The sequence below is a fragment of the Mastigoproctus giganteus genome, chromosome 6 (assembly GCF_048544385.1).
Source record: "Mastigoproctus giganteus isolate SK-2022 chromosome 6, ASM4854438v1, whole genome shotgun sequence".
Classification (NCBI taxonomy): Eukaryota; Metazoa; Arthropoda; class Arachnida; order Uropygi; family Thelyphonidae; genus Mastigoproctus; species Mastigoproctus giganteus.
Genome location: NC_143580.1, coordinates 72,873,648 through 72,893,560, shown reverse-complemented (window position 1 = coordinate 72,893,560; position 19,913 = coordinate 72,873,648). Strand labels below are relative to the sequence as shown.

The 19,913-nt window shown below is 35.7% G+C and overlaps 1 protein-coding gene across 4 annotated transcripts in view; it reads right to left on the bottom strand.

The window, feature by feature from the left end:
- The window catches only part of Pask (PAS domain containing serine/threonine kinase), a 413,885-nt gene that overhangs the window by 236,640 nt on the left and 157,332 nt on the right, over positions 1 to 19,913 (bottom strand). For all 4 annotated transcript variants that reach the window (XM_090376045.1, XM_090376047.1, XM_090376046.1 and 1 more), the window contains one exon: positions 12,984 to 13,148. In XM_090376045.1, coding sequence (XP_090232171.1) covers positions 12,984 to 13,148 — 165 coding nt within the window. The remainder of the gene's footprint in view (positions 1 to 12,983; positions 13,149 to 19,913) is intronic.

Here is a 19,913-nt window from a genome sequence, read left to right as displayed (position 1 = left end):
TACTGAAGTACACCATTCACAGACTAGCTGATGAAGAGGCACTTCGCTTCGAAAGCTACTATGTATTTTAATGCTTTTTTCATATTAAATTTTATCTCTTTTATCTTACTGTATTTTAATGCTTTTATCTTATTTTATTTCTGTTTTATCTATATATCATTTTTATTTTAATAAATTTATTTTAACCAGTTAGTCAGTCGTCGCAAGAAACTTTGATGAAATAAGCTTTTGTATGATATTGGGTCTTGCATAAAAGTTTCCGTACCAATAATGGAAGTTTATCAATTTATTGTGTGTGTGTACACAATAACGTATATTATGTTGAATAAAATGTAACATTCATGCAACACAGGATAGTAGCCAGGTGGGCAGGAGCAGCGGTGTGTAGCGCACGCTTCTGAATTAGACCGGGGTGTGAGCGCGTGACCACCAAATACGGAGGATGTGGAAAGGTCAGGGAATGACCACTGCATATCCCCGGAGCAATATGGCCTCAGCTGCTAATGCTCCTAAAAACCAAAACAACAGCAGCCACACAGGATACAAATGAGATGCCCAATGTAGCACGAATGCAACATAACACATAAATGGGATGCCCACTGTTGTTGTGTGAATGCATCCAAATATTTTTTACTATTCCACAGCAAAATATGGATGATATTTTACATAAAAAATAACTATCTGAAGATTATAACCAGTACATATATTATCAGTTTACACAACCTTGATATAATATATTCACATTTATGCTTCAATTATCAGTCATACCCTTTTTTATTCCACACCATGGTGCTTGAAAAAAATGTCGAAATTCAAAATCAGCCCCAAATTTCACATAAAGCGGAAGAGATTAGGGAGACAGTGTATCTGATCACCAGACGATTTGAGCAAATGCTGAAATCTGTTTGGAGTCAAACTGACTGCACATATGAATTATAGTTTTAAATAAGAACAGACAAATTTTGCATTGCATGAAGGCATCAATGGGCATAAATGGGTTAATATATACTTGCTTCTTATTATAGGTAATTAAATTCTTTTGTACCTGTCGTAAAATGTACCAGTACACTGTGCCCTTCACATAATTACACAACTAAAATCATATGGGTTAAGGAGGGGTGAGTGAAGTGGTGAAGCAGCAGTGCACAACCAAATTATCCAGTTCAGAGGAAGAATGCTATGAAGCTATTGTATCACTAGCAAATAATTAGTGATTTCATTTCATACATTTCATTGCATATGTGCAGAAACCTTTACCATGTTTTGCAATTGTTCAATTTAGATACCAAGTAACCACTACTAGTTCTCTAAAGTTACTCAATGATCATCAAGTGATGGCCACTCCAAAAAACCAATAAGGCTTATGACTATGTCATGAATTTTATTGATGTTTTCTGGAGTGATTGCTCTTCATGAATGTCCAGGCACTGTTGACCTTCGATTTCTATTTCTGTATCTAAATTCAGCCACACAATTTTTGACAGTTGTACATTACGGAATAGATGCTCCTAATGTATTTTAAATGTCTTCATGAATATGCTCCCTTGATAACAGTCTTTTGTAAAGACATTTTATTATGGCTTGATGCTCAATTTTTCCATTAATGCAGGTCTAAAGAAACTGTGCTGCAAGCTATGAACTTGAACTTTTCATGTATTCATATAAAAGTTTAAATTATTGAAGAAAAAAAAAAATAATAATAATTTCTGTCTGCATTCCGTTATACACCCCAGGGGCTCAGCTCACATCTGGTGAGTATGGGCTTGGCACACCCTGAGGGTCCTGAGTTGGATATCATCATTCTTCTCTTTCTTGGTGACTCCTTTCTACTTTTGACACATTTTCTCTCTCTCTCTCTCTCTCTCTCTCTCTCTCTCTCTCTCTCTCTCTCTCTCTCTCTCTCTCTCAGGGTAACTCAGAAATTGTTTTTGCTGATGCGGCATAAGCCTCAGGCGTCCTTGCACCATATGGCTGATAATAATAATAACCTGTTATTATAGCTTTGCCCCAGTCACATCAAGAGATTATAATTTGAATAATTCTTCTATATTGTTTCAGTTTTTCCCTTGATTGCTTGGATGAGCTGGGGGCACAAAAGAAAGACTTCAGTTATGTAAATTGCAGCATCTGGAAACTAGAAATTTGTGAGGAGACCTGATTATGGTGTTAAAAGAGTTTAAATGATTTGAGTAAACTTGGTGTCATCCTTACTCTTTTGAGGATGACACCCACAGGAACACATTTAAACTGGGGAAGGATGGTTGCAGGACAGGCGTCAAAATAATATGCTTTTAGCCAGGGAGTAATTGATTGTTGGAACAAGTTTCCATCTAGTATTGTAAAAGTGGATGTTACAAATTATTGGAAAGGATGGAAAAATGAAGTGGTTAGTTTTTTTTTCGACTCATGCTTATAAGTTTGCTTCCTTCCATTAGTAATAGTCACTACTGATACCAATACTGAACTAACCCTGGTGCTCCCCAAGCTTCTGTTCTTCCTACTCTTCTCCTGAAATATTAATGACCACTTTGATGGATCAGGTGTGATCTGATTTTGCATTTCTTTCTACAAAACAGGGGCTTTCTTTAGTGTTCTAATATCAACTGTATATGATAAAATTTAAAGAAGTAAAGCATCATAAACATTTAACATACCTATAAAAACAGAGAAATGGGTTTTTTCACCTACTGGCTTGACATGAAACACTTTAAAGCAACAGTAGACTTCTCTGCTTTTTTTACAGCAAGTCTGAAAAACTAAAAGGCTGTTTCATAGCAAAGACCAAGTGTCCTACATTTTAAAACCAAAATAGGCTCTAATCCATATATTAACATGGAAGCCGTTTTCTTGAGATGGCCATTGTGAATGAAAGGCCTAACCGATCGGGCTGAAAGTGGTCTCAAATTGAAGATATTTCTTCCTGTGTGTGCAGAAAAATGGAAAAATATAAAAATTCCGATCTATATAATGCGGAAGCCGTTTTTGGAGGATCATTAAATGAAGTTAAGTTACTCACTAGTAGATCGCATCACCACGAATGTTAAAGGTGTTTCCTTAATGGTTATACAGTACAAAAGCATTATTTTTATTTATTTTTAAAGTTTTAAAAGTGCTTTTTTAAACAATAAATATTAAAAATGGGTGATGTCATCAAGGTAAATAATAAATAAGAGTTAATTTCAAAAGGGAAATAAAGACTTATGGTGAATGATGATTTGGTCATTTGAAGGAATGTACCGAGATCTTTACAAAATCTTCATTACTCTTCGCACCACCAAAACTTGACCTTCAGCTCAACTAACTATTTGCAACTCTATGAAACCATGATACAGACTGTTAACGAAGACCCCTTAAATATTATCAGGGAGATGACGACAGCAGTACAATGAAATGATACGGGAGTTAATGTTTTTTTTTATAGATGGTCCTGATGGCACAGGCAAGACCTATGTTTATCAGTGTATAATAAACTTTTGCCTTGGAAATAACATTCTTGTTATTCCAGTTGCTTGGATTGGCATAGCTGCAATGTTGCTTCCTGGGGATGTACAGTTTATAGCAGGTTCAAATTACCTATGAATTTAACCGAATCATCTGTTTTCTCTCTCAAAAGTAATAGTCCAGCAGCTGAACTAATTCATTCTGCTCAACTAATATTATGAGATGAGGTGCCAATGGTTTCCTATGATGCGCTCATAGTTGTTAACCACTTATTAAAAGATACCATGAATAACAACAATGCACTTTTCAGTGGCAAAGTTGTTGTTTTGGGAGGAGATTTCCATCAAGTGCTTCCATTTGTTCCTCATGGTTAACTGCACTCAATAGTGAGAAATTGTTTAAAATATTCTCATTTGTGGAATTCTTTCAAAATTTACCATTTACAGCAAAACATAAGGGCTAATCAAGGTGAAATGGAATTCGCTAATTTCCTGTTTGCAATTGGAAATGGATCGTATCCTACAGTGCCTGGAACTTTGGACGAAATTGAATTAGATCTTAATCTAACAGCTCGGCAAACGGAAAAGGACAATGATTTTAGGATGCTGGAATATTCAAGGTCTTCCAACTAAAAGAAATTTTTTCCAAGATGAGCTGCAAAAATTCAATTTAGACAGTGTTGTGTTATTGGAGACAAACAAAAAGGGACGTGGAGAGGAAATAATGGGAGAATACTACTATTTTTGGAGTGGAGTGGAGTCAATAAGAGTGAAAGAGCAAGAGCAGGAGTTTCTATTGCTGTTAAAAAGAAATTGAGACATAACATCAAAAACTGGCAATTTATTAATGAAAGAATGATCTCATTCGAATTGACAATGTATGGGAGAGAAATATATATTTGGGGAATATATACCCCAACTAACGACACTGCTGATACCGGGAAGGATGAATTTTGGGAGGATCTGAAAGAACTAATAGAAAAAATCCCTAAGAACAAAGAGATATTTTTAATGGGAGATTTCAGTGCAAGAGTAGGAATTGAGCAAAATAGCAAAGTTATTGGAAGGTTTGAAGAGAAAGAGGGGAACGATAATGGAGACAGACTACTCAATCTTTGTGAACAGTTCGACTTGAGAATAAACAACACATTTTTACAGGAGACAAAACAAATTATAGATTAGTTATAGATCAGTTATAGATTACATTATTTCAAAACATTCAGGGACATATGGATTGAAAGGTGTCAGAGTTTATAGAGCCGAATGTGGATCTGACCATTTTCTTGTTAAAACAACACTGAGGTGGAACTGGATTAAGAAAATAAGAGTGGACACCCAACAATGCAAGGAAGGAGAAATGCTACAAGTGGATCAATTTAACATTGACCTACTCCAGGACGACAGCATTAGAAACAACTTCACCCAGAGACTGGATTCTGCAATTAACATAGAGATAAAAGGTAATACTGAAGAAATCTACAAATATTTAAAAAATATTGTAAAAAAAATAGTTCATGAACTCCTAGGCAAAAAGAAGAGCCAAGGACCAAAAAAGATCTGGATTACAGAGAAAGTAAGAATTGCTGTAGAGGAAAAGAAACTTGCACATTAGAAATGGCTGGGTGAAAGAAATGATGCACATAGAAACATTTATGGTGAAAAGAAGAAAATAGCCAATTGGTTAGTAGTAGAAGTGAAAAATGAAGAATAGGAAAGGAAATGCGTGACTATTAATAGCAAATTGGGCTTCAAGTGATCAGCAGAATTGTGGAAGGTCCTTAAAGACTTGAGAAAACAGAATAAACACAATGCTGGTTTGCAATTAATACCTTTGAAAGACTAGATGAAGTACTATGAAGGACTTTTAAAAGAAGACCGGGTGGAGGATTTCGGTGTGGAAGACTTGGGCTCAAAAGTTTCTGTTAGGGAAGTGGAACTCTTACTAAAGGAAGGAAGGAAGGAAGGAATGGCAAATCGCCTGGATCTGGAGGAATTTATATGGAACTTCTGAAATACGGAAGAAGAGGAGTGCCTGTTTTGATACAAAAACTGTTAAATGATATACTGAGAGGAGAAGAAATACCAAAAGAAATGACAACAGGATATATTACATCAATTTATAAAAAGGGCGACTGGAAAAGCTGTTCAAATTACAGAGGAATGTGTGTCCTGAACCCGCTGTTAAAGATTCTTGGAAAATGGACAAGGAACCATTTAGAAGCCCGAATCGAAGTGTCAGAAAAACAAAAGTGGTTTTTAAGCCGGGAAGTCATGTATAGACCATATCTTAAACAGTATGACAGATCCTTGAAAAATGCCAATCGAAAGGAAAGGAAATCTTTGATTTTCATTGACCTTGAAAAGGCATATGACAGTGTTCCAAGAAAACTCTTATCGGATCGAAGCATCGAAAGAGGCAAATATTGGTGGACAATTGATTAACATTATTAAGACAATTTACAGGAATAATAGATGCAGAATTAAAGTGTAATCAGCTTTGTCACCTGAATTCCGCACTTCAAAAGGCTTATTATAAGGCTGTTGCATGTCACCAACACTTTTCAAAATTTATATCAACATCTGCCTATGATCCTGGTCAAAAAAAAAATGCAATAAAATGGGATTGCCAATCAATAAGAACATCTATATTTACAATTTACTTTTTGCAGACAATCAGGTGGTGATAGTACAAGACTTAAAAGATGCAGACTATGCACGTTGTCAATTGTTTATGGAATATAAACGATGGGTTCTAAAAATCAATTTTAGCAAGACTGAAATGCTGTCTTCGGGATCAGGACACATTCTAAATATTGAAGGTTTTAAAATCAGACAAGTCGATAAATTCAAATATTTCGGATCAATCTTACAAAGCGATGGATCATCCCAAGCAGAGATCAATAAGAGAATTGCAGATGGCAGAAAGGCTATGTTCTATGGAGCAGAAATATTCTAAATAAAACAAATAAACTCATATTTCAAATGATTGTACAAGCTTTCTGGTGATTTCCTGTACATTTACATGATAATTGGCCCACCAGCTTATCTACTCGACTAACAGTCATTTCTTTAATGGCCTTGTGTTCGTCACCTGGATGTATCATGTCCTGAGAAGAGAGAGACCTCTGTATGAACGTTTTAGGTCATGGGAAGATAGACCATGGAAAATTTCATACACTGTTGCGTACACAGGTAGCAGATGGCAATAAACATACAATGGTTGTTCACTCTCTGCACCAAAAAACTGCATCACTTCAAGTACCCAAAATGTCCACGTACATAACAATCACAGAGATCACTTGCAGAACAGATAATTATTTAACTATTTTGTGGGTGTGGTCACTCAATCTCTTCATTTTCCAACTGTTTACTACAAAATCTGTCTCATTTGAATGATCTTTAGAATTAAATAAACAAATAAATATGCTAAAACATGATGCAATAAAGAGGGATCTGATTTTCCGCAAAGTTAGTAATAATTTAAAGCTGGATTATAGAAATAATTGATTATGTTTTCAAATGATTACATTAAGTTTTATTTATATGAAATGAAAAATATTTATATTGTTGCAAATTAATATTTGGACATAATTCCTACGTGCTTGAATACAAGTACTGACTCTGGCTTATATTCAGTTACAGAGGCGTTGGATGTTACCTTGCAGGATGTTACGGCATGTTTAAATTACCAATGTTCAATTGCAAAATACCCATTCCATTTTAGTTCTTAAATTAGAGACCAAAAACACAGGTACTGAATTTGATGCCAGAAGCCTTCCAATTGACTATCCCTCCTTTATACAATCTGCTCTCTCCTGATGGGTCTTGTGGTTCTCTTTTGTCCTCACACCAAAGCTTGAAATCACTATTTTTTTAGAGCTCAAGACAATTTTTTAAAATTATTTAATCCTCCCAGCGTTATATTTAACAGTTTTGAGAATAATCTTGTACTGTACAAAAGAAAATGATTTTAATGGATGTGCACTCAGCAAAGGTAATTATTGTTTACAATGAAAAAATGTAATGGTCACAAAGTTATTATTAGTTTGTAAACTGTTGCTACTTTTGAGGTTATCACAGTATAGATATTTGATAGTATAGTTATCATAGCATAGAGGATTTACTCACATGTTAAAAATAAAAGTTAGTATGCATTCAAACTAAAAGTAATTAAACTATTTGTCATGAAAGCATTATACTGTACTAACAAGTTAACTGCAAGAGGGAAAGATAAAAGGAGAGTAGGGAAGCGAAAATATTAAACTCTGTGAAGTGAAAACTGATTCTTTGAACAACTTTTTTTTTTTTAATGTGCAATCAAGAAATAGTTAAGTTTTGTTTAAAGAAGTTAAGAAGTGATATTATTCAGAAGTTGATATTTGTTTTCATTACATAAGTTGGCATTTCCTTTCATTGACAAACATAACCAGGGTTTGTCAACCAGGAAAATAAACTGTAAGGGATTTGTCAATCAGGAAGATAAACATTTGATTTATCAAGTTAAATCAATGTGAGCTAAAGAGTAATTTTAACCATTTGTGGCCAGCATATTAAGTCTTGAGCACAGTTGAAGAAAAGAAAATTTTATACATACAAGATATGTTAAATACCATAGGGGACTCTGAAAGGAACTTGAATGCAGGTCACACTTCTGTATTTCTTGTAAATGAGTACTTAAATGTCTTTTATTGTTGTTTGATATGCATCTCAGTGTGAAGGGTAATAATTTTAGTGGCGGCAATATAAACCTAGATTTAATAAAATAAAAAAATATTGAAGTTGATTGCTTAGAAGTTAAACTCGAGTTTAACTGTTCTAACCAATCAAGCTATTTGTCCTCCATTCATAAAGTCTGTGATGCTAATGTTTGCTTCATTTCAGCTAAGAGGAAGACAATTTGATAAAATAATAATCTACTGATAACACAGGTAACGTTCACATCATTCAACACTTATGTGAACATTTTTACTGAATGCTATTCTAGCCTTCGACCAACCCATGCATGACATTCATGACAATGAGGACAGCAAGACTAACAGTTCAATGGGACTCAAGATTGCAGCTCTGCTTCCCAGAAATCGAGGGCTTAGTGTCAGACAATGTTAACTACAAAACTGCATTTTTCTTTAAACACAAGTTTAGTATAACTTTATACAAATAACAATGCACATCATGTCATAGAAATGCATTTCTCTAGTAGTTTACAAGTTAGCTTGGGTTATAAGCACATTGCAGGTAAACCAAGAAAATGTCAAATAACTTTTTCTTGGTTAATTATAAAAACGTTCACTACAAAATGATTTTGTAGTTAATGTTGTCTAACACTAAACCCTCAAAATTATTGTCAACGTTATTTATTTATTGTACTAGCCAGTCCAGACCACAAACCTTGGCAATCCCACCATATATTTACATAGACAAATGTATTTACATAGACAGCATAGACAAATGCACAATTAACAGATTTACTCCTAAAAAAAAAAAAAAAAAAAAAAAGGAGGGGTCACAATCAAGTCTCTAATAACAGATTCTTCAAAGTACAGGAATAGATAGAGCAGTTCCTTCTTGAAGACCAATTGGAGTAGATCAATTTGAAGCACCAAATCTGTAAAGAGGCACCACTAGCGGCACAAGAAACCATGCAAGGGAATCACATGCAGGAGCATAATAACAAGGAGATGCACCAGATTACACCCAAGGAGTACAAAGAACTGCAATCTCTGGCCTACAATTCATTGTTTCAGAATTATTGGATCTTTGCAATTTAATGTAGGAATACACAGATAAAGCAGTTCAGCTGAATGGGCACGACAAACCAAGCCGAAACAGAAATACTAGGCAGAAACTTCAGATAACCTGGCACCATGAACCAAGCCAATGCAAAGACTCCAGATGACTCGGCAGCACGAGCCAAGTTTTCAACTAGCAGACGAGATATCACCCACTGATAGGATTCAAGGTGGAAGTGGACGCACACCCAATACTAAAGAAAGAATACTTTGTACATGTTCACTTCCATCACTTCGTAGAAATTCAATCTTTTAACAATCATAATTAGCATTAGCATTAGTTGAGGCATATGATGCAAGAAAGTAAGCTTATGCAGCATCAGCCAAAAAAAAAAAACAAAAAAAAACATTTAATTCCAAAAGGGTGAAGCGGCATCTCTACCTAGTCTGAAAACTCACCCCAAAGCCACCACTGACCATGGCAGTCTGGTCTGCTGCTGTGTTTTACTACGCTGAAAGGGGCCCCAAATTTCCCTCAAGCAGACTGGACCACATACCACAACAAGACAGTCCAGAGGAGTGTATCCACAAAGACACAGATCAGAGACTATTCATTCAAAACAAATCTATGTTCATCAATATTCATCTTCTCCTAAAAACTGCCATTGCAAATTCCTTGAATACAATGAAATTTTTTTTTTTTTTTTTTTTTTTTTTGACCCAAGTAGTCGAGGTTCAACCCCTTATCTCTATACTAGCCAAAAACAGAGCCCTCAGGAACAGATCATCCCTAAGGGCCTAATACTCTTCAGAACGATACAGAATGTGTTTCCAAGTTTCAATTTCCCCACAATGACAAGTACTCTTATCTTATCTTGCTTCACGTTGATTGAGTTTTGCACTGAAGGAACCATGCCCTGTTAGAACGAATTTAACCTTGAGGTTATATTTCACTATTCTCGCTATTCGTCCATCATGCTTGCCATTGGGGCACATAAGTCACCAAAATACTTTTAATCTGAGCATAATTGGCTAATCTGTTAGCCAAAGAAATCTGTTACATATGCCAATCCTGCCCTTTGCGGGTGCTTCTGAAAGGTTCTGTACCTGGTTCTTAAACATGTGTGTCCTCCTCTTCCCATTAATGTCCAACATCAATAAAATGTAATTGCCTCTTGTTCAATTTGGTCAGCAATACTGGAATGACACTGTCCTCTCATGGGCTGACTATTCATCTTCTCTTCAGGTGCATCAGCTGGACATAAAAAGCAATTTATTTTCTTCTCAGTATTATTCTAAGAAACTAACTTTTAATCAAAGTTTTTTTTTAACTAAATAATTTCAATTTTAAATAAATAATTTCAAGCAGAATTTGTTCATATACAATATTATCTCTTTTAATGCTGAAAGATTTTCAAATATTTAATCATTTATTGCTATAATCCCTCTTAACATTATCACCAACTTTGGTCAAAATTGGATCACTCTTCTGTGGTGTTATGGTTTCCATTTCTTATAGTGCGTTCTGATATGTTCCACTGCTTTATTGCTGACCGGGCTAGCCGGGTTGGTAAAGTGCCTGACTGGCAACCTAAAGGTCGCGGGTTCGAATCCCGCCTCGGGCTTGGATCAAAGTACTGCAAAAACCTTGGGAGGTGCATTATGGCCACAGAAGCTGATGCGCCAAAAAGTACAAAAAAAAAAAAAAAAAAACCCCTGCTTTATTATAAGCATTAATTCAATGTACAGGTGACCCCGGCTTAACGCTGATAATTCGTTCCGGAAAAACAGAGCACTAAGTGAGTCCGCGCTAAGCGAGCGCCGCAATCCCATAAGGTAACATATGTATTTGTGAGTTGTGATTGGTGCCATAGGATATTTCCTAATCAATAATAAACAGTAGTGAAAAGATGCACAAATGTCAGTCAAAATATTTAATATTTGTACATATAAAATATTCTGCATTACATATGTTGTTGTTGTTATTTGTTTTTTAGGAGCATTAGCAACTAAGGCCATATTGCTCCGGGAATATGCGGTGGTCATTCCCTGACCTTTCCGCATCCTCCGTATTTGGTGGTGACGGGCTCGAACCCTGGTCCAATCAAGAAGCGTATGCTTCGCACTGCTGCTCCTTCCCACCTGGCTATGGAGGCGCCTCATTACATATGTATATAATTATGTGGTAACTACTTACGTATCAAAATTAAACTTAAAATTCCAATTAAAATCATGAATCTAATTGATCTAAATTGATTTAATTTAATTCATAAATTTAATCATGAAAAATATGTCGATTTTGGTTGAACTTTGGCCCTCTTCCAAATAAACTAAAAGGGGTATTAATTTTAAATCCCCCGCAGCGTTACCACCCAACAATATAGTCAACCGATCGTTCGCCGCTTTGAAACCTGGCATGTTTTTTTCTTCTTTCAATATGAAACTTCTTTTAGGCATTCTTTTCCACAAAAGTCCTGCTTCAGCTATGTTAAAAACTTGTTGAGAAGTATAACACATAATATCCCTCTTCAATAATTTTAGCAAGTTCTTTTTTGAAAGTTTCGGCTCCTTAATCTGCACTTGCGGCTTCTCCCTGGATTTTAAATCTATTCAACCAGCCCTTACTAGTTTTAAATGGTTCCACATTTTTTTTTTTTTTTTTTTTTTTTTTTAGGTGAGTTTTCTTCAGGTCATCATATTGGTTAATCTCTCTCTCGCTCTCTTTTTTATAATATTTAACTTAACCAAATTCTGCATTAGATATTATCTTCAATAAAATTAGTCAAAGTGTTTCCATTTCAATCCTAATAGCCGGCCTAGCCCTAGTTGCTTGCAGTGGAACAGCTATCTTTCCCGCTGCTCAAATTAATTCTTTATTTTTTTTATAATTGTTCTTACAGTTAAACTTGCAAGTCCTAAATTATGGCACACATCCGCTTGTCTTTGACCGGAATCTGTTCGCTTCAAAATGTCTAATTTAATTTTCAAATTCAGTCTTTTTTCTTACATTTATAGTCTTCATACTGCGCCCAGATGTTGTTCCTTTTTCATTCTTATCCGCCATTATTAACTCTTCGAAAATGTAACTGCGTTGTTATGATACAATGTTCAAGTAAACTGTCCGTTATGCACGATGTCTAATATTGTACTGAGCGATGACTAGACTTGGGATAAATGCATATAACGCAAATATTACAAGCAATATACTTGATCATTTTTTAAAATGTTGATCTCGGAACTACGTAACAAGTCACTGTACTGCAATTAAATTAGCGTGCGAGAAAATTTCTCAAGTCTGCGTGGGAAACGTTTTAATGCTGTTTTGCTATTCATTTTCAAGCTACTGACTCCATCAAATGAAACGATTTCGTTAAATATGCCAAAAATGCAATCTGTAAAAGAGTGTTATAGTCAGATACGGGTTATAATATAAGAACAGAGTTATAGCAAATCAGCGTAAAGCGAACCGCGTTGTAACGAGGACCTGCTGTATATCATAAGTCTGATCACGTGCATATCTTGTAATACGTGTCCTCTTCTTACATAGAGCCATTAGAGTGATTTAATTTTATAAAATAAAATTCCATGGCAATATGATGATAATGAAAAAAAGTGACAAGGTATCAAAAAATTAAGGATTATTTTATTTTGGAACTGACTTACTCATCCTACAAAAAATATATATTTCACCATGTCTGATATCTGGAATGAATTACTCTCCTTTCACTCCATCAAACAAAAGAATAAAGAATGATTTGTTTCAAATTTTGAGTTCTACAAACTATTTAGAAGGAGTTATGTGAAAACCTCTTACCACTTTCCCTGAAACAACAACAAGCTCTCCAGATGCTTCTAACTGGGTCTCAGTAAGTGTGTATTGTCCTTTCCTCGATATGAAGAATTCACACAAACGCTTACCATTCAGTTGATTTGTAGGCAATCCTAACAGCTGACAAGCCATTTTATTGGCTACCAGAATCTATATTAGACAAACACAATTCATTCAATATTTATGAACAGAAGAATTATTCAATACTTCCATTCATAAATATTAGTAATATGCATTACTAGAAATAATTAAACATATAAATATAATATTTATATTTACATAATAATACAGGCAGTTCTAGGTGAGCAGAAAACTCACTACACTATTATTATGGGGGACTTCAATGCTAAGGTTGGAAAAACACAAAACAGTGCAGAAAGGGGAAATATAGGAAATTTTGGAATTGGTGAAAGAAATGAAAGATGTGAAAGACTTGTGGAATTTGCAGAATCTCAAGGATTGTCAGTAAAGAACACTTTTTCAAGAAAAGGGTGAACAGAAAGTGGACATGGAAGAGTCCAAAGGGATTAACAACTAATGAAATCGACTTCATCCTCACTAACAGATGATATATCGTGAATGCTGTTCCCCTGCTGAATAAGGTAAATGTTGGAAATGATCACAAAATGGTAAGATGCACACTTGATATAGATGTAAGAAAGGAAAGGAAAAAATTGACTCGAGTAAATAATACGAAGGTCTTTGGGATAACAGAAGAGGAGAAAAAGCAGTATGTACTGGAACTTAAGAACAGGTTTGAGCTTCTGCAGACTGATCAGGACAAAGATACTGACGAGGAATATTACAACTTTCTGAAAGTGATAAAGCCCAAGAAACCTATAGGGAAAAAGAAATCCAAAGAAGAAAAAAATTAGTCAAGAAACACTTGTTATGATGAACCGAAGATGACAAATGAAGAGCAAGATAACACTGACAAGGAGAAAATTGAGTATACTGAGTTATGCAAAGCCATTAGAAAGAGACTAAGAGAGGACATAAGAAGATTTAACACAAGAAAAGTAGAACAAGCATTAAGGGAAAAACAAAGGACTTAAATCAGCAGCCATGAGCAGTAATACAGAAAGACAAATGATACTGAAACTGAAGAATAGAAATGGTGTACTTATAAATAGCAGAAGACTACTATAGAGAATTATACAAGGAGCGAGGGAATGATGCCAGTAGTGGGGAAGATGGATTTCAAATTAGCAACACATACAACATACCCGATATTCTTTCTGATGAGGTAGAACATGTGTTGAAGAAAATGAAGAATCAGAAAGCCCCGGGGGAAGATGAAGTTACTGTAGAGTTGTTAAAATTGGGAGGAAGAGACATAACACAAAAACTGGCAAGGCTCTTCACAAAGTGCATTAGAAAAGGTGTGATGCCTAAGCAGTGGAATAATGCAATCATAGTTTTGCTGCATAAGAAAGGAGATAAATCAGAAATTGGAAATTATAGACCAATTAGCTTGTTATCCCATATCTACAAGTTGTTCACAAGGGTCATTACTAACAGATTAGAAAGAATACTTGATGAGAATCAACCGAAAGAGCAAGCTGGCTTTAGGACAGGATTCACAACTATGGATCACCTTCACGTAATATCACAGCTAATGGAGAAAGCAAATTAATATAAAACACCATTATGCCTGGAATTTGTGGATTATGAAAAGGCATTTGACTCCATACAGCATAAGGCAATGTTTCGGGCACTGGAAAGACAAGGCATAGATACCCCATACATTATGATTTTGAAAAAAATATATGAGAATGCTACCTCCTTTATTAGACTAGACAAAGGAAAATTTAAAATCGAGAAAGGAGTTCAACAAGGAGACACTATCTCCGAAGCTGATTACTGCTGCCCTTGAGGAAGTTTTCAGAAGATTAGACTGGTCGCAGAAAGGAGTCAATGTGAATGGAGGGTACCTAAACCATTTACGATTTGCAGATGACGTTGTGGTCATAAGCCACGATCCCAAAGAATTAGAGGAAAATCTTAATCAGTTATGCACAGTTAGTAAGGATTTTGGACTAAAGATGAATACGGCTAAAATAAAAGTAGTGATGAACAAGTATGCCACAGAAAGGGAAATTTATACCAGTTGAGAGACATCTGGGTTGAGATATACATGGACAGTAAGTATAAGCTAGTGTGAAACCAGGTTAATAAGTGGGGTTAAAAAAAAAAGGCAAATAAAAAGAAGTCAATGACTATGAGTATAAAGAAAACCAGCAAGGAATTGTTTGCATATATTATCACTAGATGGAAAGGAATTAAATCATATTGGTTACATTGAATAGGAATGGAATAGCTACTAATGATTCTGTACAGATTACTGATATACTGAATAAATATTGTGCATCTTTATTTACATGAAGAAATACAGCAGACTCAGACTCTCGATTTACCAGCATCATATTAACCGGGACACTTCAAGACTCCAAAGTAGGGGGGGGGGGGAATCCACCAGAAATAATAAAATTCAAGTAATAAATAGAATAGCTATATAAACAGATATTTTGCAAGTCGTAAATAAGTGACAAGAAGCGGCGTTATAAGTCATGATTGGGAGATGAACCTAATACCCCGCAAACCCCACTGTCTTCATATCCTCCGTTCAAATAAACAACAGAAAGAGAACAAATGTTTAGTTTGTTTTAGTGTATCGCGTGGATTACTGTGTTCCGTAGTACTGCAAAAATAAAAATTTTCTTTCGTTATTTAAGTCAGGATTGATTCAGTTGAATTTTTTTATAGTAAACTTTTTGTTTAGAAATCGTGAAAATGACGGGAAAGCGCAAAAGAGTTGTGATTTATTGACATTTTGGCAAAACCTGACTGTACTGGATGGGATTTACAAAGTTTCAGCAGCATGGAAATCAATAAAAAGCATAACCTTAAAGACTTCTTGGCATAAAATTTTACCAGGAAACTGCAGGATTCTTAGGATTTGAAATAAACTGCGATGATCGGGTACAAGAAATTTTAGGAAATGTTAGGAAATTTGCAACAAATTGTGGGGTGCAGGGGTGTCAATGAACAATCAATTGATGATTGGTTTAACTCTGACAAAGATTTAGCTGGCCGTGAAGTAATAAATGAAGAAATTTTACATCAAGTAATGGCTACGACACCACTAAATAATGATGGTGAGCGCCTCCGTAGCTAGGTGGGAAGGAGCAGCAGTGCGTAGCACACGCTTCTTGATTAGACCAGGGTTCGAGCCCGTCACCACCAAATACGGAGGATGCAGAAAGGTCAGGGAATGACCACCGCATATTCCCGGAGCAATATGGCCTTAGTTGCTAATGCTCCAAATAACCAACAAACAATGATGGTGAACCTGAAGAGAGAAAGGAGAGTTGATTTCATCACAAAAAATTAGCCACAGTGTTCTTTTCAGCCATGTACAAGCATTTCTCGAGCCGCAAGACTATAGTGTTCTTTCAGAAAAACTGGTTTTAAGAAATATTTGAAGCACCATTCATCAAAAAATTGCAAAAGGAAAAAAAAAACAATCTTTTATACTTTCGTATTTCTCTAAGTGAACTGATTTTTGCTAATGTCTTTCTATTTTTTGTAAAATTAAAATATAATTTTAAAAACAAATTGTGTTTTAAAGATATCAATATACTTTTTAAGTTAAAACAAAACTTGTAAAAAATATTGTGCACCACCATCAGCAGACTTCGGCATCCGATGCAAGCCTACCCATAGGTATGTTTTTATACCTATGCAAGTATCGTATTGGACACGCGAGTAATGCAAGGTAACTTTTATAATTTTTTATCCATTGCCATATTTTTTAGGTACGTTGTTAAACATTTTTTGATATTTTTGGATTAACAGGGATTTTATTTTTACTATCCATCCCAGAAAATTGAGAGTACATAGAATGTGGGTATGAGAAGTACAATAAATTCTCACTGGGAATTAAACGATTCTATGATAACAAAAAAAGACAGGAGAGAAATTGTTGAAACTAAAGGTAAATAAAACTCTTGCAGCCATGGATTCTAGCTAATTATAATAAAATTAGTAGCATAAGAGGTAAACAAACCTTTAGACAATTATGAAAACGTGTTTGGTTTAACGAGAAGCCCCTACAGACTGGAAATGTGCAAAGGTTTCTCTTATTCAGATGGACCAAAGGACAAAGTGAGTAATTACAAACCTATAAACTTGACTTCTATTCCAGGGAAAATGTAGTGATGTTGACAATTATAGTATTATATCATTTAGTATCATTTAGAGAACAAGTGTAGCCTGTGCAGACGTACATTTTTGCCGCTCCTGGAACACAGAAGTTTTTTCTGATTTATTTTCTGTTTTATTAGCTTAAATTGGTATATTAACTTATTTTCTAGAGTAGCTTTATATTCCTATTTACGATACTTAGTTTAAAGTAACTTAGATAGAGATTTTGTAGGTATTGCTTAGTATCGGAAAGGGTATCAAATCCACGTGTTTACCGTTCGTAAATTGCCGCCATTGTTACGCGATAATAGATAGCATAAGCTTATTATAGTATAGTATAGTACATAATATTGTTAATTAATCAGACAATTAATCTTGTTGAACTTCATTGTCAATTAAATTGTATTTTTAACTATACATATAACGACTTGGGTTACGTAACATAAATAATTAGTAAAAAATAAATAATTAATACTTAACTTGATACGGAAGTTATATAAAGGGATTTCGTAGATAACGCTCAATACTGAAACATAAATATAGCGTTATAACTGTGTTGGGATATAAGTTTATGGTTTTAATTTTGTACTGAAACTGAAATTTTATTGAAATTAAATCGAAATCATGACTCTGACCAGAGCAGCAAAGCAAAAGGCCCAAGCTAATGGGAGTGCTGTGGCTCAGGGGAGAACTGAGGGGGCAGTTGCCCTTTGAATCACAGCCTATTAAAATGCACTATTTGCTTGATGTTTGTGGAGCAGTGAGGTACGGGACATGATACTGCAATGGGAGATGTCTTAGTGTGTGCGCGATGCAAGGAGCGTAAGGAAATCAGGCGACAACTCAGCGTTGTTTTGGGCCTATATGAGAGCTTGAAGGACAGGGTGGATGCCCTCGAAGGATTAAAAGTGAGGGGCCCATCAAGCTCTCAGCTGCCCACACCAATGCCAGAGCTTGCACTTGGTCATCACGCAACACAGCGGCAGCCCCCAAGGCAGAATGCGCTGGTCCAAAAGGAACTAGTAGTTGTTGGTGACTCTATTGTCAGGGAAACGGGAAACATGCTTTGTAAAAAGGATAGGTGGAACAGGACCAGGGTATGTCTGCCAGGGGCAAAGATTGATGACGTAGAGCGGATATCATCTTTTAAGGGCACAAAAGGTGATATAGTTGTACACGTTGGCACTAATGATATTAAGAGTAGGAGACCGGCGGAATTACTTAACAAGTACAGGTCACTGTTGAAAAAAAGCCGTGAATTAGGGTTGAATTTGAAAGTGTCTTGCAATTCTGCCCAGACACGATAGGAGGGAGTATATGATGAGAGCCCTGTCGATCAATTTGGCAGTGGGATTTACTCAAAGAGGTAACTACCATTAGGGGTAAAGGGAAGGGTTATTGCTTTCGTAAAGGCGACTACGATGGACTGAGACAGTATTTAAATTCTATACAGTGGGACCAACTGATGATGTCACCAACAGCAAATTCAAAATGGGAAGCATTCAAAGAACTTATCTTGGAAGTTACTAGGCTTTACATACCAACTAAGAAATATTGTTCAAGGTTTAGGCCTAAGTGGATGTCAGATGAACTAATGAGACATATGGCAGAGAAGAAAAATGCATACAAATTAACACGTGACACAGAAGCCTATGATAGATACAAGTTGATCTGTAACCAAGTTACAAAGGAGGTTAGGCAGGCGAAGGCAGATTACGAGATATCTTTGGCAAGGGATGCAAAGAAAAACAGCAAAGAGTACTTTACTTATGTAAACTCTAGAAGGAAGGGGGATTGGTCCACTTGATATCGATGGGTCAACTGTTGATGATCCTGCTCAGGTGGCAAACAAGCTAAATGAATATTTTGCATCGATATTCACACATTAGGAGTTATTCAGCGAGGGGAATGCCAGAGGTGTATTCAACTCTGGCAGTAAGCTAGAGAATCTTGTAATAACTGAGAGTAAAGTGGAGGAGAAATTATTGAAGATAAATACAAGAAAGGCACCTGGGGTGGATGGGATCTATCCAGTTATATTAAAGGAGGCAGCAAAGGAAGTAAGCAAACCCTTAGCCATAATTATGAGAGCTTCCTTGGACTCAGGGGAAGTACCCATGGACTGGAGATGTGCAAATGTGACCCCAATTCACAAAGGAGGATGAAAGGGCGACACAAGTAATTATAGAACTGTTAGTTTAACTTCTGTTTCCGGAAAATTAATGGAGGCACTGGTTAAAGAAGCACTGCAGGATCATCTAGACAAGATTTCAGTTATAGCTCAGACACAGCATGGTATTGTTAAGAGGAAGCCTTGCCTGACCAATTTGATTGGATACTATGATGCAGTCACAAAAGATTTGGATGCAGGGAATAACTTTGATATTATATACTTGGATCTTAGAAAGGCTTTTGATACTGTTGCACATGGAAGACTGCTGCACAAATTGGAGCAGTGTGGCATTGGAGGCAAATTGCTGCTATGGATAAAGGGGTGGTTGAGGGGGAGTAGACAGAGAGTGGTAATCGATGGACACTGCTCATCGTGGACTAATGTTATTAGTGGAGTCCCTCAGGGTTCAGTATTGGGTCCATTATTGTTTTCTGTATTTATAAATAATATTGATGATGGTATATCAAGCTTAATGTCCAAGTTTGCAGACGATACGAAGGTTGGCAGGGATTTCAAGGACACTACTGACACTATGC